The sequence below is a fragment of the Phoca vitulina genome, unplaced genomic scaffold (genome assembly GCF_004348235.1).
Source record: "Phoca vitulina isolate PV1807 unplaced genomic scaffold, GSC_HSeal_1.0 scaffold7, whole genome shotgun sequence".
NCBI lineage: Eukaryota > Metazoa > Chordata > Mammalia > Carnivora > Phocidae > Phoca > Phoca vitulina.
The window spans coordinates 47803502-47828072 of record NW_022589710.1 but is presented as its reverse complement, the minus strand read 5'-3'; the positions used below and the strand labels follow the sequence as shown (position 1 = coordinate 47828072).

The following is a 24571-nucleotide window of genomic DNA, read 5'->3' as shown; positions in this document are numbered from 1 at the left end:
ATTAGCGCTATTATTGCTATTGACCTGCCGGCAGCCATCACTTAGGGAGTCAGCAAGGCTCTGCGTAGAGAAATGGTGTCAGCTGTCCTTCCAGCCCAAGTGGGTCCCGATGGCACCGCTGGGGAGAGGCAAGTTCCTGCCTGACACAGGAGTGGCTGCTGGGTCTCAGGACACCCAGGGATGCTCCGAGACTCCTAGTTCACTCCCAACCATGGCTGTTGTGTAGCCACTGACAGGTGCTTCAGAAAACTCGGGCTTCCAGATGGAAGCCCGGTGCCACTCAGGAACCCTGCTCCGGAGCCCTGGTCAGCTCCCCTTCTGTCACACAGAGCAGCTATTCCAAACCTTCACCCCCATCCCCGGCCTCCAACGCCACCTCCTACCCCCTCATTCTCAGCAGATGGTCTTGCCTCCTACTGCAGTGAAAAAAATAGGGCTATCAGGCTGGTACAACTCAGCTGCCCACTTTCCCTCCGCCATCCCCCTCTGCCCCCTCATCTGCGTGCAGCCTCACCACCTTCCTCCGGGCTCCAAACAAAGGCTGACCGAGGCTAACGCTTCCACCCAGATCCTTACGGCCCAATCCCTGGAGTCTCCCCCAGGACCACACCTGTCAGTTACTTCTCTCTCCTGGATCTCCAGCCCCCCCACTCCATGGACACCCTCCCCATTAGCAACAGCCTGCTCCAGTCCCCGCCTCTAATCCTGTGCTTTGTTCTAAGTACCATAGGACCCTCCCCACTGTCACCTGAGTGACAACCATCTCCACTCCCTGGGGCCTCAGTTTACCCCCAGCCCCTCACCCCATTCTCCTTGCTCACCCCAAGGACTCTCAATCACCAAATCCAGAGGCCTTTTCCAGAGCTTTCCTAATTTTATCTCCCATTTGACAACACTGAGTAGTTCTGGCAGACTGTCTTTTCCCAAATGGCTGCAACAATACCTCCCATTCTGATGCTCTTCTAGAACCTGGTCATGCCCCCATCAAGAAGTAGAGTATACCCCACCCTTTAAACTAAGGGGGCTTCGTGACTCTTGTTCTTACCAGCAGAGTAAGGAAGAAGTAGTGCTATGTGCCTGCCAAGGCTAGGTCATACGACGGTCATGTGCTTTCCGCCTGATTCTCGTGGGACACTCACTCTTGGAACCCAGCCACCATGCTGTGAGGAAGGCCCAACAGCTGTGGAGAGGCCTACCTGGAAGGACCCAAGGCCCTGCCCCCAGCCCCAGCTGGGCTGCCAGCCATGTGAGTGAGCCACCTGGAAGTGGATCTTCTGGTTCCGTGAGACCACCCAGCCGGCACCACACGGAACTCGTGAGTCTCTCCACCAAGCCCTGCCCAGATTGCAGATTCATAAGCAAAACACACGCCCGCTGTTTTAAGCTGCTCTCTTCTCTAGCTCTCTTCTTGAAATTATTTCCACGGAATATAGCAGCACTGCTCAGTTCTGCTTCTCCTCCAATCTCTCTGGCCATGCCTTCTCCTTTCCTCCAGGAGCTTAACTTCCTGGGCGTACTCCCTCGATGACGGTATTCCTCCCAGCTCTCCCCTTGTCCTCTCCTTTTCTCTTTGCTCCACCCTTCCAAGTGACCTTAACTACTCCCCCAGATTCACCTACCTACCATGAGGCTCCTTGCTGCTAAATCCCGCATCTGTAGTTGCAGCCCGAATGCAGACCAGCAGAGCAATCCCAATCCAAATCTCCTGACAGCAGGATCTGAGTTCTCCTGGTGGTTCCACCACCCATTGCACCCAGCTCGGAGATCATCCTGACCCCATTGCTCTCATAAGGAACTGCATTTTCCATCTAGGCTTGGCCCATGGGCAACACTGGTGGAACACTGGGGGAGAGAAGGAGGTGGAAACCTGCCGCCTCAAACAGCATCCGTGGCTCCACCTCCCAGGTGATGGGCCCTGAAGCTGTGTGATCCACCTCCCAAAGGACAAGCCCGCCCTGGGCCAGCTCCACCAGGTGACCCCAGCCCCCAGGCTCTGGAGAACCGCCTCTTCTCCTCATCCCTCCACCTTGAGGGTGGCAGTAGCTTCCGGCCCTTGGTTAACTGTCTCGCCGTCCCATGTGGCCTCTCTGCAATTTCATCCCCTGGGAGCCCCATTTTCTCTTTTAAATTCCCTCTGTTGGAAATACCTAGCGCAATTTTGTTTCTTCCCAACTGGACCCTGACTGATACACTGGTTAAAGGCACCCAAACTTAATCATTTAAGCTGGAAACCTCCATTTTGTTTTATTCTCCTCCCATTCATTCCTACCAGTATCTGCCTCCACCCCATGGAAAGCTGCTCACAAAGTCCTGATGACTCCGCCCCTCGAGCCCATCCCTCCTCTTCAACTCCCACTACACTGCCCTGGGTCACATCATTATTTTTGGCTCAGACCAGTGCAGCAGCCCCTCCATTAGTCTCCCTGGCTACAGTCTTTCTGCCTTCCAATACATCCTCCAGACTGCCGATAGACTTTTGTTTCTAATGTACACCTGATCTCGACATTCCCCTGATTTAAAATTTTTAAATGGTTCCCCACCGACTACAGGAGAGAATCAGATCTGCTCAGTTCCATAGAAGATCTATATTTGCTGTGTATACTGTTCTGTGCCTTAGCCTGGAAGATCAGGCCCTCCGTGTTGTCCTGCCTACCTTCCCAGCCCCATCTGCAACCACTCCCAGCCATACCACCTGAACCAGCTCAAGTTCTTCTCCAAGCCCATCCTGTTGCTCTAAGACTGGGTCTTCGCACAGGCTCAGCTATCCTTCCCCTGCCCCACTGTCTCCCCGGCCCCTCCGTGAAGCCCCGCCCCCAACAGACCAGACGCAGGGCTGAGGGCACCATGCAAACCCCCTTTGGCAGAGCTCACATCCCCACACTGTAGCTGTTCGTGTCCAGACCTGCCCTTCCACTAAACAGGGAAACCCCCCCGGGGAGGAAGATGGAGCTCCCTCACTCCTGTGTCCCTAGCACCCACCTACTGCCTGGTGCAAAAGAGACCCTCCATGCGTGTGCGAAGCTTACTCAGGGTGAGCTGAGGAAACAGACCAAGAGTCCAGAATGGGGAAAGAGAACAGGGGAAGGCAGCCTGCAGAGAAGGGGCAGGACACGCTGGCACGTTAAATGCCTGCCCTCCTGGGCCGGGCGCTGGCCACCGCCCAGCCAGCGCCCAGCTCACCCTCCCTCGCTCTGGCGACAGAGCTAGAGAAGTCCAGAGACACCGTCTCCACCTGGGCTTTTCCCAGAACATTTTTAGGTAGACAAGCTTGTTCACTCAGAACAGAAGATAAGCAAACATGGAATCTGCGTAAATATTTCTATGTGATCCTGTCATGTTTACATCCCGTGGTTGACCACATGCTCCCTTTTGTCATCATTTAACAAAGTAAGATGTAACTTTTCTGCCCCCAAGGAAATCATTTTTGGTTCATCTCATTTCTTCAACTCCACCTGAGGTCTCATTGGCCCCAGCAGCTGTTCATCGTGTTCTGAGACCATCCCCAGATAGTTCCTAGGAACAAATAAAGACGAACTGACCAACCCAGCCACGGGTCCCCCAGTCACAGCACTGTCATGATGCCTCCTTTGTCATGGTCTCAAGCTTTCCTCTCCCACCCTGCTGTTCAAAGGGTCCCACTCCACCCAGCTCCCTTGAACTAGTGTCACCAAAGCCACCTAGTTTCCAGAGAAATATAAAATGAGGACAAAGGAAGGGCAGGCTCTCACCTCCATCAGAAGAATGTCCTTCGAACTCTGAGCCTGAACCTTTGGATGCTGGACCTTCACGGCCACCGTCCGCCCATCACGCAGCACCGCCTTGTGGACCTGGGCCAGGGAGGCGGCCCCCAGAGGGGTGTCGTCAAAGCTCACAAACAAATCCTGAATCTGTCAAGAGTGGAGAGAGAACGGAGCAATTAAGATGACTCAGTTCAGTGAGAGGGGATGGGCCAGGCCAGGGCTGCCTGACGTCCCCCCATAGATTTTCTGCTCTACCAGTTGTACGCCAACCCAATGCCTTGCCCAGGCTCTTTACTGCCATGGAGATTCACAGCAGGCATATGGAGGGAGTGAGAGAGAAAACACACGTGGAGGGTGTGTCCTCATAGGCATGCATGGGTGCCCTGAGCACCTCCTATTCAAGGCCAAAGAAGTGCTGTCTAGAATGTTCAGAACTGAGGACCATCTGCTCATTTAATTATGCACCACTGCACCCCTGGGGCTGTTACACATGCACATGAAATCAAGAGTTAACAGAACCTGGGCCCCAGGCAGCCCAATACAGGGATCATATAGTCCAACCAACCAACATGGGAGAGGTCAAGACCCCAGTTTGGAGGTTCTAAACCCAATAGCCATCTCTTGTTCCTGCCTGAACAGCAGGCTCAACACGGGTCCCCCAGCCCACCCTTGGCCTGGCCACCTGGCAGAGACCCCAGGGCTGCACACCCCAGCCTCACTTTTGGTCCCCGCCTGCAATGCCACCCAAAGGTGTCCTTGGGCAGATCTCTTGACCTTTCTCTACAAAATGGAATATGTGCTCCTTACTCTTCTGTCTTCTCTTCCCTTCTTCCTTCCCTCCTTCCCTCTTAGAAATGCCATACCAAATTTTCCTGAAGGAAAAAAAGTCTTTCTGACTTGAGTGATCACACCTACATGGTCCAGACATGAATATTCTACCAGATGGGAAGGAGACTCCCAAAAGCCTTTTGCAAAAATGTCCGAGGCTGAAATTCTCACTCCCTCCATTTCTTGAAGTCCCTGTATAGCTTCCCAATCCCAGAAGATCCAGACATTCACACACACGTATATGTGTACACGCAGGATTAGTCCCATGGCCCTCCTTCTCACGTCCCCCAGGCTCTCACGCTGAGGCCCATTCAGTCCATGCCCCAGCTTCCCCTGGCCCCCCCTTTCTGCAGCAGGCACTCTCTCCTGTCCCTCAGCCCCCTCCTCCCCTTGGACTTCAGCAGTCAGATGACCCTCGGCCACCATCCCATCCCTCTGTTTGCTAGGCTGCACCAGCACCTTGCTAATCTCCCTCATAAATCACTCCCTCCAGTCCTGTCATCATTTTGTAGCTTTCACTAAATTCCATCCCATTTATCAGCATCCTTTGGAGGCCAAAGGTCCAGGCAACATGGGAGGGGCCCACACTTCTCTGTCAGGGGAGATGGGTACAGATTGGCTTCCCTGTCCCCCTTCTTCACTGGGTTTTTATTTTTGCCTCTCCCAGTGCCTACCTCCCCCACCCTCCTTCCCCAACCACATACTTGTCTTTTTCCCTCCCTCCTAGGTTCGAGGTTGCCTGAGAACCAGATTCTCCCCACGTCAATCACCCTGGGTCTCTCCCTTTATCCTGGATTTGGGCTTGGCTTGGGAGAATGAAAGAACCACCATCCTTGTAGACCCCATTAGAACATCAGCTTCAAATGGGCAGAGATTTTTGTCTGTCTTGTTAGCTGCTGAATTCCCTGTGCTTAGAGTAGCACCAGAGGGGCACCTGGGTGGCTCAGTTAGTTAAGCGTCTGCCTTAGTCTCAGGTCATGATCTCAGGGTCCTAGGATCCAGCCCCGCATCAGGCTCCCTGCTCAGTGGGGAGTCTGCTTCTCCCTCTCCCTCTGCTGCTCTCCCTGCTCATTCTCTCTCTCTCTCTCTCCCTCAAATAAATAAAATCTTAAAAAAAAAAAAAAAAAGAATAGCACCATAACTAGTTGGTAGCAAATACATATTTGTTGAAAGACTGAATCCACTATTTTCTCCCTTGGAGAGGAACCGAATCAACTCTTTCTTCCTTTTCAAATGGCTGGACCTTCCTGCTCCCACACCCCTTCTAGTCTAAAGGCCTCCAATGTAAAAAGCACATGTCTTGTGTGGGATTTACCCAGGTGGACTCCACCTGTTACAGCAGCGTGGGTGTGAGACCCCATCCTGGCCAATCAGAACCCTGAATACCCTGGGTCACGCTGACTGGTTCAGAGATGGACACGTGACCCAACTGATCCAATCACTCAACTATTTCACTTTTGTTTGAACTGTGGGAGAAAAGATTCTTTCTCTCTGCTGAACTTGAAGGTAAAAATTGAACTTGAAGCGTGGAGCTACCAGGAGTCCCAGAGTAGCAACAAAGAGGAAAGCAGAGCCAAGAGACAGAGAGAATGAATCTTGGTCACCATGGTTGGGCCCCTTGATCTACCCATGCCTGAATACCCACCCCATATTTCCCTTTTTTGCTTAAATCAGTTTGAGCTGTTTTCTGTCACACAGGACTGAAGGGGCTCTGACTGTAGTTCTCGGGCCCCATCTGGGTTAGGCAAAAGAAACATGGGCATGGTGCCTGGCACCCTCAAGAGGCTCAGTAAGTGTCAGTTCCTTTCCCTCCCCTCCCCCCTCTTGCTGGGACAGGGATCCAGGAATAGAAGGGAGGTAGACTTCAGCAACATTCCCAGCCATTACATAATGAAATGAACAAGAACTGCCTTTAGAAACCCTCTGGTTGTTCCTGAAGGAGCACCAAGGAGAATGCTTTCTGGAGCAGATCTGCAAACTCAGACCTCCCCTCCCAGGCAGCTGGAATGACCCCATCTGCCCACTGCAAAAGGACTTGGGGGTCATTTGACCCCATTCCCCACCCCAAGCCTCCACATGGCTCTCTGGTAACACTGGCTCATTCCTTAAGAAGGACAGCCAGGCTTCAAACCAGTGTCATTGCAGGGATGTTGCAGAGTCATTGCAACTGAAGAGTGACAGGGCATCACCAGGGCTGTGTGGCAAGAACAGCTGCCAGGAGCACTCCGGGGAGAGGGGAAGGAAGGAAAGGGCCGAGGCAAGCATCTCCCAATCTCCCAGGTAAGAGGAAGCCTGGTCCACCGTACCCCCAGGGACTGAGAAGGGGGCCTCCCACCATTCCCTGTCCCCACCAGAGGAGGTAGGGGGTCTGGAGCTCAGGATACCACCCAAGCCCATGTGCCAACTCAGCACCCTGAACGAGGCCCAGCTGTGAGGACTTGCCCTAATTCCCCAGCTTGACCAGTGGAAGCAAAGAGAGGCATGGGAAATGCACCACTCACTCCGCACAGGGAACCTGTTGGGCAGATCCCCACCCCACCCCTGGCCACCGACCACCTCCTCAGGGTCCCTGCAGCCATGCTTTCCCCTCTATCGGGAAGCAAGTCACAACACCCACACCCTCCTGTGCTTACACACACACACACACAATAACTGATTGCTAGTGAATGTTCCTAGCTGGCTTATAAAAAAGGTAATTAAAGATTGGTGCTGCAGCCTGTAATTAAATATGAATAAAGTATCTCTAAATGGAACCTTGATTCAAAGTGCTCAGTGAAGTACTTTACGCTGATAGATAGTAAGGAAAAATAGACCCTGTCCCGAAAGCAGAATTATACCCCCCGTGCAGCTGACACCAAGGCCACCCCTCCCATCAGGCCCTTGGCCCCCAGCCCTCTGAGCAGAAAGCCATCAGCAGAAACCAACTGCAGCATGGGCAGCAATTAGATTCAAGCAGGGCCCTTAGCTGCCTCCAGTCACTTGCAGAAACCTGTCTCCCCTTCTAAGCCTGTCTTTCCCCCGTTCCTCTTTTTTTTCTCTGGGTCTGGCGGCAAAATCAATTAAGTAAAACAACTGCATTTTAAAATGACTAGTTATGTGCTTTTTAATTACTGTCGGCCCATGATTCAAATACATCGATGTCCCTGTCTAGAAAAGGAAAAATAATCGGGAAAAAAGCTTCTCCAGCTTTGTATGATCTGGTTTTTTAGGGTGTGTGTGTGTGTGTGTGTGTGTGTGTGTGTGTTTAAAAGCAAGAGGTGGTTTTTTTTATGAGCAGAAAACATCAGAAGGGCAAGAAGAAATGCGTCACCCCCCCATGGCTCAGGTTAAGACTTCAGTAGGCTGGCATCAACTGGGGTCCAGGGAACCAAGACCACGTGACTCTATACCCAGGTACAGGGCAGAGAGAGAGAAGCTCCAGAAAGTTAGGTCTACAGCTTCCCATGAAACCAGTTCTCTGGGCAATGTTTCCAAAAGGCCACAATGGGCAGCCAAGCACTGGCCAGGGTCCTCATTTCACCCAAAATAAGGTAACAGGAAGTCAGGATCTTCTGTAAAAGCCATAATATGACTCCTGAGAGGAATTTCACTAAGTTTCTCCATCTGCCAGCCAGCCTCAGGCCCCTCACCAGCCCCAGGAAGGGTGATGTCCTGGATTTTCCAAGATGGCCCAATTTCAAATATTCCATCCTGCTGTGCCCAAAGTCATGCACATCAGACCCCTTCTGGATTTACTACACCAAATATCACTGACGCAAGATAACGCCAACCAATCTAACAAACCCAGAACCGGCTGGCTGCAGATGAAGAGGCAGGAGCTGGCCTCAAAGCAGGCAAGTCCAGGCCTAGCTGCCAAGGCCAGGCAGTTCCCACTTAGGAGCTGGGAAGACGGCCCATGGCACCTGGGGCAGGTTACCATGGCATCAGCTGCAAACATCTGGCTCTCGAGGTCTAGAGATGCCCCTCTCCCCATGCCTGGCTGGGTGCCAGCAGCCATCCACGACAGTCTGATGGGGAGAGGGGCAAGTCCCAGTACTAATGGAGAAGCTGGAGTGAACCCACCCCACTCCCCACCCCCAGCCTGAAGCTGACAAGACAGCTCCAGCTCCCTAGGACTCTGCAAAGCCCAGACTGCCTGCCTTGAGCAGAAAACCCACCATCACTTCCCACATGCCTCTGCTGGAAACCTACTCCTTCCTCTTGGCACCGTTTCCCAGGACCTGCCCCAGGCACCCCTCCGTCTCATTGTCACCCCACCGGCTACCTCACTTTGCTTCTGCTTAAACGTGCCTGGTTTGTATCCCACCTGTTCAGGGTCATTCCCGCCCCCTTTAAGTAACACCTGACACTGACAGCAAATAGGTGGCACGTGCCCTCTCATCCCCCCTGCAGTGGCTTTAAACTGTGTCCACAGGTACTTAAATACTCCTCCCTTTGAGAGGAGCAGCCTACTGCCCACCTCTGAGTGTGAGCGAGATTAAGGACCCTTCCGGTCCTCTCCCGGAGAGCGTGCTCCCGGAGCAGTGAGTGCCATGTCATGAGGACACTCAAGCAGCCCGTGGAGAGGTCCAGGGGTAAGGAACCAAGGCCTCCTGCCCACAGTAAACCATCCTGGAAACAGATTCTCCTTCCCCACTCAGGCCTTCAGACGCCTGCAGCGCCCTGCCAACACCCTGACTATACCCTCACAGGAACTGAGCCAGAACCACCCTGCAAGGCAGGCCCAGGTTCCAGGCCCAAAGAAACTGTACCACATCAAATATTTGCTGTTTGGGGGTAAATTGCTGTGCAGCAAAAGCTAACAAGTACACCCCATGCACACCCATGGCAGACATCACTAATCGATCCCAGCGTTCATTTCTGCTGTGCGCCCAGACGATGCCTCAGAATCTCTCTCCACGCTCCAGGCTGCCACTACCAACAGACCGGAGTTAATATAGGAAATGAAACCAATCTGCCATTCCTCAGTTCCAGTCACTCAATCAGCAAATACTGACCTGCAGGCCTGCCACATGACAGAAACCACACTAGGTACACGGGCCAACAAAACAGACACCATCTCTGGCCGTGAGGAGACCTCAGTCCACAGAATAAGGCAACAGGCTCTGGAAAACATACTTGCATTTCAGCAGGGCCTGCTGGAGACAGTGCCCCCCGCCCAGTGCCAATTCACCCAACCCCAACAGGACTTTCTGGCGAGGTCAGAAGAGGGGACCTCCAATATCACGATGTAGCCGCTGGGGGGCCGGGGGAGAGGACAAGGAATCCAAGTGTCTTTTTGTCCCCACTCAATAGCTGCCCTGCCTCAAGGTGGGAATACCCCCACCTCCAGGTTCCCACACAGAGCAATTTATTATAATACAAATAATAATGAGAATAACACCTCGAGGACACAGAGTCCCTGTCTTCCGTGGAATCTGCGTTCATTCTGGGGTTCTGGAAGATCAAACCATCCGTTCTGCAGAGCCATTAGCTATTGCTACTGCCTAGCTGGGAAGAAAGAACAAAGGGGGCCAGCGGCAGAACCTGAGGTCTTTCTGGATAAGGGTCAACCACAGAAATTACAAAACAGTGTTGCTGTCTAAATTTGCCCAAGGAGGCTGGCACAAGGCTCAACTCCTACCAATTTGCTAAGAGCCTCCAGGTATAGGATAATCATCCACCTGGCTCTGCCAAGGGCAACACAGTTCAGCCCGAGCTTCCTTCCTCCCACAGGACGGTGACCAGCAGCTGACAGAGAAGCAAGAAGCCAGGAGCAGTCACACCCTACGGCCGCGGGCGTGTTCCCTGGGAATGCCCACCAGCTGGCCAGGACAGGGGGACCTGAGAGGCAATAGGGCCTAGTAAGTCCAATGCAAGGTCTGGGTCAAACTGCCCAGGCTCAAATCCTGGCTCCATGCTGCACCGGCTCGGTCAGTTACATGACCCATCTGTGCCTCAGCTTCCTCATCTGTAAAATGGGAATTTTAATACCTACCTCATAGAGTCGTCATATGAAACAATGCACAAAAAGGGTCTAGAATAGAACCTATGAAAGAGCCCCAATAAATATGGCAGGAATACTGGGTGCCCCATCTAATGCCCCCATGAAGAGGACAGAGTGGTAGAACAAAGACAGCACTGGACTCTTAAAGAGTCAGCCTTCTAGGCTCTCAGTTCTGTTCTGTCAGTGAGTAAAAGCCACCATATTCCTTTCTCCTCCAATCCACCCTCCAGATGCAGTTAAAGTGAGTCTTCCCAACATAAGCTGATCATGTCACTTCTCTCTGTTTAAACCACTTCACCAGCTTCCCAGAGACAAAATCCTTAACACAAGCCGCAGAGTCTGATCCTGCCCCATCTCCTCCTTCAGATCACAGTGCAGCTGTCACATCCTCAGAGAAGCCTCCCTGTGTACGTCCTCAGAACTCAGGGTGCCCTTCTGGAGAGCAATGAACACAGGTGCACCCTGCCTTGACTTATATTTGCTGAACCTTCCTCTTCCCTTCTAAATGATAGACTTCTTCCATTTTTGCTCAAAATGTATCCAAGGCACCTAATGCATAATTGGTATTCAATAAATGTTTCTTAGTGAATGAATGAGGTTCAATTTTCCCCATCCTCTTCCTGGTGAGGGGACGCTGGGCCTTCCAGATGATCCGGGGTAGCTAACACACCTGCCAGAGGTGGTTACTATTCCTTCAAGGTAGCTGAGGGAGGCTCGCGGGTGCTGGGCACTTCGAGAGCTGCGGGTGGAGGGACTCTATGGAAATGTTGTGATAATAATGATTAATAAAAAGCAGATAAACACCCAGTGTGGTTGGCCAGCCTGGGAAGCCATCCATTAGATCTGTCACTCATTAGAGGTGGGGGTGGGGGCAGTCCAGTCAGATCTCCTCAGCTTAAGCAAACCTTCTGTAAATTGTAGGCTGCAGGCACTGACATTTGATAAATTATTCTTCATAATCCACCGTTGGCTGTCATAAATCTAATCTTTCAACGTTCCCCATCTTAATAACTTGTACAGCCTCACAGGGTGACGTCTCTGTCTCTGCCTGTGACAGAGATCTCTGGGATAGAAGAAATTGTGCAGAATGAGGTGCAGTATGAAGCCAGGACCCCCCACAAGCCAGGGCCCGGGCCACATAGATGTCTGTGAGGTAATCACAGTATAGAAGCAGTGAGCCGCCCTCGGAGCCATGGGGTGTCCGTGAGCCAAGTGCTTACACCCCATCACGTGAGTGAGAGACAGTGGGGCCAGGAGCTCAGTCCCAAGAGTCAGGCAGACAGCTCCATGCCCTCACCGGCAACCTACCCACGTGAGGACTTAGTGCCTCTTCTTTAAACTTGAGCTTCGTTTGGTATAAGGCACGTCAGGACATCTTTGCTCGACAGGGACCAAATGCTCAACCAAGGGTACTTTCTTATAGCTGCATAATGCTTGTTGCCCTCAAAGTGCTCTTATGTGCTCTCAACCTTCTCTTGAAGTTAGACAGAGGAGACATAATTGCCCCCACTTTATAGAGAACACATTCGCTAAAGGTCATTCATTTATTCATCCATCAAATGCTTAAGTGACTAATATAAGCAGGGCACTGTGCTAGTCACTGGGGACTCAACGGGGACTGGGTCCAAATCAGGTACAGCCACCACCATCTGGAGTCACCACTGGAACTTGAAGTCCAGTGGCAAGACAGGAATTAATCAAGTAATCAAAGGTAAAAGTAAATGGCCAATTCTGATACATGATATGAAGGGAGAGGTAGCTACCATAAGAGCCTGTGTTCAGAGAGGCTGCTCAGGGAGTGCTTCTTCGAGGAGGTGACAAAGAACTGAGACCTGAAGAATGAGGAGCCAGTTAACTAGATGAAGGAAGGAAGGAGGAGCCATCTAGGCAGAGGGAAAGGCTTGTGTGAACCATACACAAGGGGACGAAGACAGCGACATGAGAGCCAGAAAGAAGATGGCCAACAATTCCCACCCCAGAATCCAGGCTGACTTGGGCCCCCCAGGTCTGCCCCTGGGGGAGGAGTCCTCATCCGCAGCTCACACCTGTGGTGGGGGAAAGCCCGGCCACAGTGGCGCACACACATTTCTGGCAAGGCCTGGGACTGCTAGACCCTGATGGGCTCACCCTCATAAAGCTATAAAACTCCAAAGGCCTCTTTCCAACAACCTTCAGAGGTTCCTACACCCAAAAATAAAGGAAGAGAGGAAATAAGGCAGGGGGGCCTTGCTTACGGTGGCACCATTTCCTGTCAGGATAGACTTCCCCAGCCTTTGGGAGGTGGCAAAATGCCCACACGGCAAATGAGCCTAAGCTTTGTTCCTATGCCTCAGAGCCCCGAATAAGAGAGCTCAGGTACCAAAGCCCTGGCAATGTTTCTAGAACACCTGAGTAAGAAGTTTTCCAGATTCGCTTTGCATGTGACAGCAGCAGTGCCCAGGGATTTTTAAAGGAGGCAAACCCAGACCTTCAGGATCTACTGCGAAGAGAAAGCCCACATTTGGGGGACATTACATGCATGCCTGGCTGACCCCAGCGAAGCGAAGGGAGGGTAAAGAACATGAGCTCTGGTGTCAGCAGCCCTACCTGCCACCATCCAGCCGTGTGGCCTTGGGCAAAGTGCTTAGGGCCATTAACATTCTACAAGGGGCGCCTGTGTGGCTCAGTTGGTTAAGCGACTGCCTTCGGCTCAGGTCATGATCCTGGAGTCCCTGGATCGAGTCCCGCATCGGGCTCCCTGCTCGGCTGGGAGCCTGCTTCTCCCTCTGACCCTCCTCCCTCTCATGTGCTCTCTCTCTCTCTCTCTCATTCTCTCTGTCTCAAATAAATAAATAAAATCTTTAAAAAAAAAAAAAAATTCTACAAAATGGGAGTGATGATAACAATACTCATTTTGCCAGGGTGTTCTAAGTGTTAAAGGATATTACGCATCTAGAGCAGGGGCAGCAGCCCGTGCCTGTTTTTGTACAGCCCACCAGCTAAAAATGTTTTTTTTTACATTTTTAAATGTTTGAAAAAACCCAAAGGGGACGCCTGGGTGGCTCAGTTGGTTAAGCATCTGCCTTCAGCTCAGGTCATGATCTCGGGGTCCTGGGATCAAGTCCCACATAGGGCTCCCTGCTCGGCGGGGAGTCTGCTCCTCCCTCTCCCTCTGCCCCTCCCCACCCCTCGCTCTCTCTTTCTCTCTCTGTCTCAAATAAATAAAATCTTAAAAAAAAAAAAAAAAAAAAAGAATAGCATTTTGTGATATTTGAAAACTGTATGAAATTCGAATTCGGTGTCCCTGAATGAACTTTCACTGGGACACAGCATGCCCATTCATTACACGTTGTCCGTGGCAGCTCCCACGTTGCCACGGCAGAGCTAAGCAGTTGTGACAGAGACCCTCTGGCCCGCAAAACCTCAAATATTTACTGGCTGGCCTGATGGTGGGCAGAGAAATAGGCCCTCAAAGATGTCCATGTCCCAACCCCCAAAGGTGTGATTAGGTTAAGGCTCCCCAAATGGGGAGAGCAGCCTGGAGTACTAGGGGGCCCAAGGGAATCACAGGGTCCTTATAAAAGGGAGGCAGGAGGGCCGGAGTCAGAGCAGCAGATATGACAGAGGGAGGTGAGGTAAAGAACGAGAGAGAGAGACTGAAAGATACCATATGGCTGGCTGTGATGATAGAGGACGGCACCACACACTGAGGAACGCAGGCGGGCTCTAGAAGGGGGACAAGGCAAGACATTCTCCCCGAAAGCCTCTAGAAGGAACGCAGCCCAGCCAACCCTTGAATTTTAGGTTTTCTGATCCACAGAATGGGAAGATAATAAATGTGTCTTGTCTGAAACCACTAAATTTGGGCTCATTTGTCACAGCAGCGCTAGGACCCTAACCCAGGCCTCTACCAGGAAGAAGCTTGCTGACCCCTGATGCAGAGCATTAGAGTACCACTCTCAGCACACGTCTGTTTTATTCTTTTGTTGCATTTCCCAGGGCAATGTTGAGACTAGAGGGCTGGGGACCGGGACAGCAGTTGCACTAGGCGTGCGACCACGGGTCACGCGTGAACCCCAAGCCGTGGCACCAGGAGGGCACATCACGGCTCTGGTTCTGTGCCAGGTGATGACACCTAGAACCAGTCCTGCTCCCCCCTCCCTGTGCAAGGGGTCCTCCACTCCCCCGGCTGCCTCTAACATGGTATTCCTTCCCAGGCCCCAGGTCAAATCCTAAAACCAGCCTCTTCCCAAGAAGCTCAGTTTCCTTTTCGACCTCATACAAAACCACCAGTCATCAGCTCACACCGAAAAGATGGAAGAGCAGTGGGGCCCCGGGGAGATGTACTCCTGTGATGGTGATTTGCAGGAGCTGGAGTTTATAGGAGAGGAACAGCCTCTCCTATAAACCTGGCTACAGGGACACTCATACACTCTCTCTCTCTCTCTCTCTCAGAGCTCTCGTTAGATCAGGGTGCTGATGACTTTTTTTCTAATGTCTGGAAACCAGGAACCCAATGCTGGACCCAGCCTCTAATGCTAAACCCCAAATTGCTCAGTCCCACATAGACTCTCCACCAACTCTCTGACCACCAACTCTAAGGAGAAAGGGGGCCACTGTGCAAAGCCCAGCCCCGCAGAAAAATCATTCCCCAAACTGCCAGTGGGGTGAGCAGCTCATACGGCCCCAGAGCCCCCTCAGCACCATGTCTGTTCTCAGGTGGCCCCCACTATTCATGCCAGAGCCCTGGGAGCCGAGTGTGCCCTTCCCTCCCCCTCAGCCCCTCCCCATTTAATTCTTCCTTGAGTCCTGTTGGTTTCACCTCCAAAATACATCCACCCACTCCTCTTCCAAGCCACCATCGCTCTTGTTCAGATGACCACAAGTGCCTTGTGTAACTGTCTCCCAGTTCCAGCCCTGGTCCCCTTGCAGGCCACTGTGGATGGTGCCACTCTCTACAGAGAGCCCGTCACTGACTGCCGACCTCGGGTCCCCGTGCACACCCGACACATGTCTCCGGCTGCATCTTTCAGTGTCTCTTTGTCCTGCTACCACCACCACCTTCTGTTCCCAGACAGATCCATGCTCTTTCCCACCCGAGGCCTCTGCATTCTCTGTTCTCTCTGCCTCCTTCTCCTAATCATCCCTGGTCTCAGCTTAATCGCCACTTAGTCCTCAGAAAGACCCCCCAGCCTCCCAAAGTCAGAGCACCCTGTACTTTTCCCTCGTGGCATTTATCATGGGTGTCGTTGAACTTTTATTCTTTTTATTCTTCTGGTCACTTGTGTAACATCTGCCATTCCCCTACAACACGATCAGAAGACCATGGTGGCCGCTTGTTTGGCTACATAAACCCTGGCACCCACACAACAGAAGTCCAACAAACATCAGCTGAGCCAGTAAATGAACAAATGACTCGTGACGTCCAACAGGAGAAAGGCTATGGAGGGTCCAAACACACACCTGTGGGACAACCAAGCCACCCAAGCCAAGCACCTGCCCCTGCCCGGCCCAGGGCCCCGTGTTCCCAGCTCCAGCCCCGGGCCCAGGCAGCACAGGCCCCCTCTCGTCTCGCTCCAGGGTCAAGCACACCCCCCCCCCAGCCCCACCCCCAAGGTGACGCCCACCAGAGACGACATCCTGACCTTAGGCCACTCCACCTGCCCAATATGCCCTCTCCGGGCCTTTCAGCTTGTTCTTTTGACAGCACTCAAGTCCTGCTCAGGTTTTGCCTTCTCTAGAAGACCCCAATTCGCCCCTCTCTGTGGCCCTACTGCAGATTCCAAGAGCACCTGAGAGATGTAGCCCAAACCTCAGATGACTCATCTCGTCCTGACCTCTTGTTGAGCTGTCTCTAGCTCCTCCTGTCCCTAAAACAGAAGCCCCCTCAGGAGTCAGAGTTGCGGGGTGAGTCAGTGACTCAATTAGAGCGCCAACACAGCGCCTTCCTGTGACTCTCCCACCCCGGAGTTCTGCCCTCTGAGTGAAGGAACTAGGGTTCCCGTCCCACCTCTGCCACTACCCAGCCCTGTGACCTTAAGGAAGTTGCTTCAGTTTCTCTGGGTCTAAATTCCTCACTTGATAAAGGGGGGTGTTGGAGTCCTTGGTCCCTGATGGCCTTCCTAATTCTGTGATCCTGTAACTCTTACTTTCCGTCCTGCACTCCTATTATGGTGCCCCAGCCCACACCAGCCTCCCTCTATGTGCACACACACACACACACACACTCAAATCTGGTTCTCCACCCCGAGTCAGCTTACCCTTCCTGGTGACACAGGCACACGCACAATGAGTCACCTCCAAAGTGGCACAGACCAGACCACGGAGAAGGGCCCCCCACAGCAGAAACCACTAAGGGAGCCCAGCCTGGGACATGGGCTTGCTCCTCAGGCCCCATGAATAAAGAAGCAGGCACAGCTGGCCTATTCATAATCAGCATAAAAAACTGATTAGCCCTTTCCAGATTAAACATTATTGTTTCAACGATGAACATGAATCAGCCAGACGTGGAGGGCTTGCTTCTCTCTGCTGCCAAGGAGCTGCAGCAGGTAGGCCGCGCGTGGGGACCTGGGCACAGTGCGAAGGGAGGAGGACTCCTCCCCGGAGAAGGGCCCGGCTCTCAGAAGGTACACAGGAGGGCAGACCGCTCCTCACCCCCATTGCGAGCCCCCTCCATGCGAGCACAGAGGAGCAGCACCTTTTCCAGAGGTGAGAAGGAGGAGAAGAACCAAACCACCCTACCGCATGCTTCTTAGAGCACCTCCTCAGCCATGTGATTGGCTCTTGAGGCAACATAGGTCCAGGGCCAGCCTGGGGCCGAAGGCAAGATGGCAGGCCGGTGCACTGTTAGGGGGAAGAGTGTGGCCCTCAGGCACAGACTGGGTCTCACAGGCCCTTCGGTGTGGCCTTGAACCCGGCCCCACACCTCCTGCAGCAGCCTGTGGGGTTGAAGCATGTATGTCTCTACAGTCAGATAACACTCGGGTTCAGTTCCCAGCTGAGCTGCTGTCCTGCTATGTGATCCTGAGTAAGTCACTTAGTGTTACAATTTAGTAAGCTTCATCTGGGGAAAGTGGGGAAAGGGACACCTAACTCCCCTCGCTTTTGTGAGGACTAAAATGAGGCTGTGTATTTGAAAACATCTAACATGTGCTAGGGAAGGAGAAAACAATAAACATGCAGTTCCTTGACCTCTCTGTCCCACCTCCCACTCGGGAATGCTGGGAGAAGCCATAAACTGCTAGGACAGGAAACTTGGGGAAAGGCCCAGGGCTCCTTCCAGTGAGCAAGAGCACTCACGGGTTAGGACCTTGGGATCTTCAGTCAGCCCTGGTTTTGCTCCCGACTCAGCCTCCTGTCTCTGTGCAACCTCAGACACACGTCTCAACCTCTCTGGCCTTGGCTCAGATGAGAGTACTCCCCCCGCAGGGCAGCCCTGGGGATTACAGGGGGACAGAGCTGCACAGTACGCACCAGCCGCCCATCCCTCCAGATCTTTCCCCTGCTCCCTCCTGCAACTTCAGCATTTGCATCTGAGCCTGGGGGCTCTTTCTCTGTGGCTGTGAAGTTAGGAAGCTGGTGTATAAACACCCAATCTTCTCCCTTGGCCCTTGGGTGGGATGATTTTAAGGCGAGTGTTTGGCACCATGTCCCAATGTCCCCACGGCGGCAGCCGGTTTAAGGGCCTTCTCTTCCCTGAACCACGTTCCCGCTTCCCTCCTAGCTGCACCAGACCTTCCCACAAAACCACTCTCACCAGAACCCTCTCCTTGGAGTCGTCCTTCTGGGAGTGCCCGGCCAGGATGAGCACCTCCCACGAGGCGAGCATCCAGCTGAGGTGGGTGACTGTGTTCCCTCTAAGACCGTAGGGGACCCAGGCCTCCACATCATCGCTCTGTCCCGGCCGTGGCTCCCTCGGACACGGGGAGAAGGTATCAGAGCCGCAACAATCCCATCACCCTGCCCACGCAGCCAACCTGAGCCCGAGCCGCCTGCGAGGAGAGACCCACCCCCTCCCCCTGCGGAGGGGAAGGCAGGCCGTGAGTTCATGCAATGAGAAGATGAGGACCCTGCGGTCCGCCTGGCAGTCCCGAGGGCACAAGGGCCACTGGCAGGGCAGCTCCTTCAAGAGCAGTGGCTGCGGCACTCATTCTCCGACTTGTGGCCAGCCGGGGACACTGGCTCTGAGCTCCTGAGAGAGGCTGAGGGGAGAAAAGCTGGCCAGGCCCCAGCTTCGGGAAACAGCTAAGACAGGCTCAAAAGGGAGAGTTCACCTGTACCAGATGCGGAGGAAGGAAAGAGCCTCCTCGCGTGGCTCCTGCCTCGCACCCCTCCAGCCGTCCTGCACTGTTGGCCGACTCTGCCCAAAATCAGCCGTGGAGGCCTGCACACACACGCACGCGCACATGCACGCACACACACACGCACACGCATGCACACGCACACAGACGCTATTAGCTGATGTGACTGAACACGGGTTCTAAGACCTGGGGCCCGTGGTGACCCCCTAAAGCCTGCACACCAAGATCCAGTGCCTACACCCCTACAGCCACTCTACTGCCCTCCAGAACGCGGGCCCTCTTCGGGGGGCAGCTGCCTAGCAAGAGGGGTGGGGGCCCAGACAACTGAGTTCAAAGCCTGGCTCTGCGTCTTCTAGCTAGGAGACTGGGGCTGTTACTTAACCTCCCAGGGCCCCCGCTTCCTCATCTGGAAACCTGGAATGGTAAAATCTACCAGCCTCGCAGAATTATTGTAATGGTTAGAAATAATATCTATAAAACATCCAGCCAATGTGTACTACCTGGCAAGTACCACACAGAAACTCTCACGATATTATCATCCGCTGACATGAATGTCTTTTATGCCACATTCTGCCTTGCTGCTTCCCACCCCACCCCACCTGTCACCTTAGGGTTTAAACAAGAGGGATGACATGTTCTGACGGACCCCACCTCCTCCGACCTCTGCAATTGGTCAGGGACTGGACGTTGGTATTTGTTTCCCTGGGCGACCATAACAAATCACTGCTAACGGGTGCTTAAAACAACAGAAATGTATTGCCTCCCAGTTCTGGGGGCCAGCAGTCTGAAATCAAGGTGTTGGCAGGCCTGCATGCCCTCTGAGGGCCCCCGGGAGGAGCCTTCCTGGCTCTTCCTAATTTCCAGGGGCTGCCAGCGATCTTGGCAGTTCCTTAGTTTGCAGCTGCATCCCTTGAATCTCTACTGCCACCTCCTTGCAAGGCCACCAGTCCCTGGATGTAGGGCCCACCCCAATCCACTATAAACTCCTTAAATTACCAAATTACAGCCGCAAACGCCTCATTTCACGTTCTCAGGTTCTAGGTAGAGAGGAATGGGGTGGAGGAGCGTGGGGGACACCATTCAACCCAGTACAACACCTGACTTAGGCTCAGTTGGGCAGAGTCCTGATCTGGAATTTCATAAAAAGAAAGTGGAGTTGGGGTGGGGGTGGGGGAGGCCCCGCTGGGGGCAGACCTGGGAAGAGGTGAGGCTGAGGGATGCCAAACGCAGTGGCTCATGCAGGAAAGCAGCCATGAACAAAGCTGACCTGCAGAAAGAACATGAGAGACAGAGAGGAGTCCTGGAAGAGCACCCCAAAAGCCCTACTCAACCCCATCCCTTCCCAAAGCATGGTCACAGGACACAGGAAGTCTGCCCTCTTGCCTCAGCTTGTTCCAGCTGGGGTTCCAATCCTCACGGCTACAAAAGCGCTAATGCTCTCACCTGCTCGAGCTTGAATTGTGGCCCCCAAATATTCATATGTTGGGGTCACAACCTCCAGCACCTAACCTTCAGAATATGACCTCACTTGGAAAGTGTCATTGCAGATGCAATTAGTTAAGATGAGGTCACCCTGGCATGGGGGTGAGGGGGCACTAAGCCAATATGACGGTGTCCTTATGAAAGGGGGCAATTTGGACACAGAGACAGACATGCACACAGGAAGCACGCCAGGCGAGCACACAGGAAGCACGCCAGGCGAGCGTGAAGGCAGAGATCAGGGTAGCACTTCTACAGGCCAAGGAAGGACGAAGATGGCCAGCAAACCACGAGAAGCTAGAGGGGAGGCCGGGAGCAGACTCCCCCTCACAGCCTTGGCTGCACCAGCCCTGCCGGCACCTGGGTCTCAGACTCCTGCCCACCAGAGCTGAGACAACAGATTTCTGGTGTTTGAGCCGTCGGTCCGTGGAGCTTTGTTAGAGCAGTCCTCGCAATCTAACACAGCCCAGCCGCGGGGCCCTTGCCGCCCAGCCCCGCGGCTCTGCTCCCGGGCACCGTGGAGCCGCCCCACCGCCAGCCTCCAAGGGCCTCGCGCTTTCGCTCCTCCAGTCTGCCTCATCCTCCGAGGGCCACCTCCTCCAAGAGCCCTCTTCTGAACTTCCCCCTGAACTTCCCCTGCATCAGCCCCACAGCTGAGTGCTTAATTGTTCTCTATAATTACTTCCTCTGTGAATTGTTCTGTCTGCCCGGCTTGGGGAGGGAGGGACGTGGCTTTGACATATTCTATATCCCCCACAGCGTTGGCACAGAGGTAAGTACCTATCGGCTGCTCAACAAATCTGTATTTTCTGAGTGAGCGAAGCAGTGGGTGGTGGGCCCTGACCTTCCAGAGTCTGTGAATGGGGCCACCATCAGCTGAGGCACTTTCTCCAGCAATCAGGCCCAACGCAGCAGCTAAGCAGAGGGTCTGGGTTTGGGTACCACCCTACAAGTTAGACCCCCAAAGAGTGGGGGATGTACCATGAGCCTGGTCTGCAGATTGAAAGTGAACGGTGAGCACATGGGTATAATCATCCCAAACCACTGGCAAGTGGGAGGGCTGGCCAAAGGATACAAAGAACACCCAGAATCCTTGCACCGTGAGGGATGAACTTATGAAAAGAGGGCTTCCTCAAGTCCATAGGAGGCCACAAAGTCCCACGTAGGGCGAAAGCCACGGAGCCCCTCCAGGATTCTTTGGCAGCAAGACCAGCTGTGTCTCTGAATGTTGGCCTTCTCACTCCAGGCAGCAAGCTCCCAGCCCTCAACAGGAGGATGAGCACTGGATTGGGAGTCAAGAGACCTGGGTTCGAGTTCTGCTCCCACCATCACCCAGTTGTGCCACTCTGGGCCAGTGACCTCCCTCACTGAGCCTCAGTTTCCTCACCTGTGAAACACGGGCCTTGAATGAGGTGATCTCTAAACCATCACAGCCCAAGAGTTAGTGATTCTCTTGGGTAACTTTTGCCTAAGGCACCTGCCACTGAATGACAAAGGTCAAACAAGAAAAACCAGTGTTTGTCAACCCCCAGGAAGATCCAGGCACCGGTGGGGGTGCTGAATACAATTGAGGGTCCCAGTGTGCCTGCTTCATTTTGTCCTCACAGGAGCTCTGCACGTGACGACCAGAGCTAACAGCTGCCAGGATTCACTGTGCAGCCCAGATGGGCCCTAGCTCTCCATCCTCATCATGGCCCTATTAGTGCAGAGGTTCTGTCAGCATCCCTGTTTACAGACGAGGGGACTAAGGCTCAGAAAGAACTAATGACACAGTGAAAATCTGGTAGCATTTGGGATTCGTGCAAGGCTCTCTGACTCCAAAGCCTATTTGATTAATCAGTATGCCATACCACCTCAGAAATGACCCTTCTGTTCTTTCCAGAAGCCAGATCCTGCCCTTGCCCTCAGCCCATAGTTGAGACAGCCCCAGACACACCCTCACCCAGCCCTCCACAGGCTCCTACAGGAACACCCCAGGGGACTATGGAAGCGAGACCGAGGCAGGAGCAGAGCTGGCCACCCCAAGGACTCCAGGACCCATCACACCATGCCATGACGTCCTGTGTCAGAGTGTCTCCGTGCAGGTAACAACTCATTAGTGAGCACCTCTGGTGTACCAGGCACTGGGCAGTGCTCCGAGAGAACCCCAAGAAGAGCAGGAGGAGACCACCCACCCCAGGAACTTAAACCCAGCACTGAAATGACCAGACATAAGAGGTCAAACCAAGTGCTCTGGACCCACGGTCCAACCTGGGTGAGGTCAGTGAAGGCTTCAAGGGGACAGGGGCACTCAAAGTCATTCTGTAATTCAGCGCAACCACACTGACTAACACCTACTATGTGCAGAGCCCACACTAGGCCCCGTACGAGGTTCAAGATAGAAAAGCAACCAACCTTAATGCAACAAATAACTGCATAAGAGCTGTGACAGGGACAGAAAGTACCCAGGGGAAACACAAAAGAGTCACGAATCCTGACTGGGGGTGTGTGAGGAGCCAAGGGTACGATTTCACTGGAAACCATAAAATAATGGTTTATTTGTAAAATAACCCATCTGTAAAATAATAGTAGGACTGATCTCAGAGGGTCTTAGGTGAGGAGTTGATCCGTGCAGAACTGAGACAGGGCCTGACACCCAGCAAGCATTCAGACTGTGTGTACCTGCGTGTGCTGGTGTCGTCAGACCCAGAGCTCAAAGGATGAGAAAGGGCCTGCCGAGTTAAGAAGGGGAAGTGAGAGGACAGGCCTGGGGTGCATGGAGTGAAACCCCCATGTGGCCAGGGGTCACCGTGTGAAGACTGGAGCGGGGGGTGAGGCTGGACAGAAAGTGAGGAGCAGCCCCTGGCCTACTCTCTGCGGGGGTGGGGAGCAGCCCCTGACCTGCTCTCTGCGGGGGTGGGGAGCAGCCCCTGACCTGCTCTCTGGGGGGCTCTGTTCCACAGGCACGAGAGGAACGTGGCCCAGGCTAGGTGAGGGCCACACAGAAGCTATGGAACAATGGACCGAAGGTGCCCTGGAGATGGAGCGGAGCCCCCAAGGAGGAGGCTTTGCAGGGCTGGGCAGGGCAGCTGCTCAGGGCGGAGGCAGGGGCCAGGAGGCCGCCTCAGTCTCTCCCCCAGTGACTAATGGCACACCATCCGTCCTAGCTGACATTAATGCTTCCCGCCATCCATCTCCTACTCATTAAATTACCATTTTATGGCCAAAATCTCTCTCCCATAATTGATAAAAATCTCCTTTTGATGTTCAGTATGATTGGGGGGAAAATGTTTTTTTTATTCTTCATTATGTTTTTAATATAAATGTATTTTTTATTGAGAGCTGCTGGGAAGCCCGAAGGAGGTGACTCTCTCTCTCTTGCCCCCAAGTCCTCCCCACACACAGCTTTGCAGCCACCAGCTCGTTCTGTTCCACTCCCAGAATGCTCACACGGCAGCCGTCTCAGGGAACCAGAGGCCAGACAAAGGTTGTGCTGAGGACCAAGGGAAGCAGATCTAAAGACAACTGAAGCCCGCCAGGTGGTCCTCAGCTCCAGGCCAGCGGAGCAGCCCGGGTGGTGAAGGGTGAGCCGGCCTCAGCCAGGCCCCTGCCGGGGTGCGAGGACAGGGGCAAGAGCTCTGGGGCACAGGGACGCCCAGGGGCTGGCACAGCAATGGGCACAGGGGTACACGCAATAAATGTGTGTAACTAAGAGAAGGGCAGGGAGAAGCTGGAGCAACACTGGAAAGAAGGCTGCAAGGAATACGAGATGGAAGCATGTGTCACCAGGGAGGGGAAGTCTTCTGCCAGCCATGGGCTCCCCCCCCCGCCCCGGTAGAATCGGCTCCTCTGGCCCGTCTGCCCTAACCGTGTCCCTCACCCCTGTCCAGCCCAGCGCATGTCTGTCCCCACCTACACCCACACCCAGTTCCTGCAGGACGAGGGAAGCCGAGTCCTGCTGCCATCCTGCAAGGAGGAGGGCTGGGTCCTGAACACAGCACAGCCACCAGCTGGTGACCCTGGGCCTCCGTGGCTGCCCTCGACCCCTCATCTGGGGAGTCAGCTCTAGGCACCGAGAGCACAAAGCAGCTGCTGCTGATGGCCTCAGGACACTGCTCTGGTTGATGCGGCCTGGCTGAGCTGCCAGTACCCCCACCCCAAGGTGGGGGTCACAGGGCAGTACTTAAGAAGCCCAGGGGACAGGCTCCCAAGGCAGCGAGGGAAGGGGCTGACATTTCCTTGGGTACTGATCAGGGAAGAGAAAGGAGGATTCTACTAGC

The 24571-nt window shown here is 53.7% G+C and overlaps 1 protein-coding gene across 3 annotated transcripts in view; it reads right to left on the bottom strand.

Moving 5' to 3' along the window:
- ADCK1 (aarF domain containing kinase 1) overlaps positions 1-24571 on the bottom strand; it is a 116175-nt gene that overhangs the window by 40471 nt on the left and 51133 nt on the right. For 2 of the 3 annotated variants that reach the window (XM_032405699.1, XM_032405701.1), the window contains exon 5: positions 3729-3887. In XM_032405699.1, the coding sequence (XP_032261590.1) occupies positions 3729-3887 (159 nt within the window). The remainder of the gene's footprint in view (positions 1-3728; positions 3888-24571) is intronic. The other variant, XM_032405700.1, reaches the window with a different exon arrangement.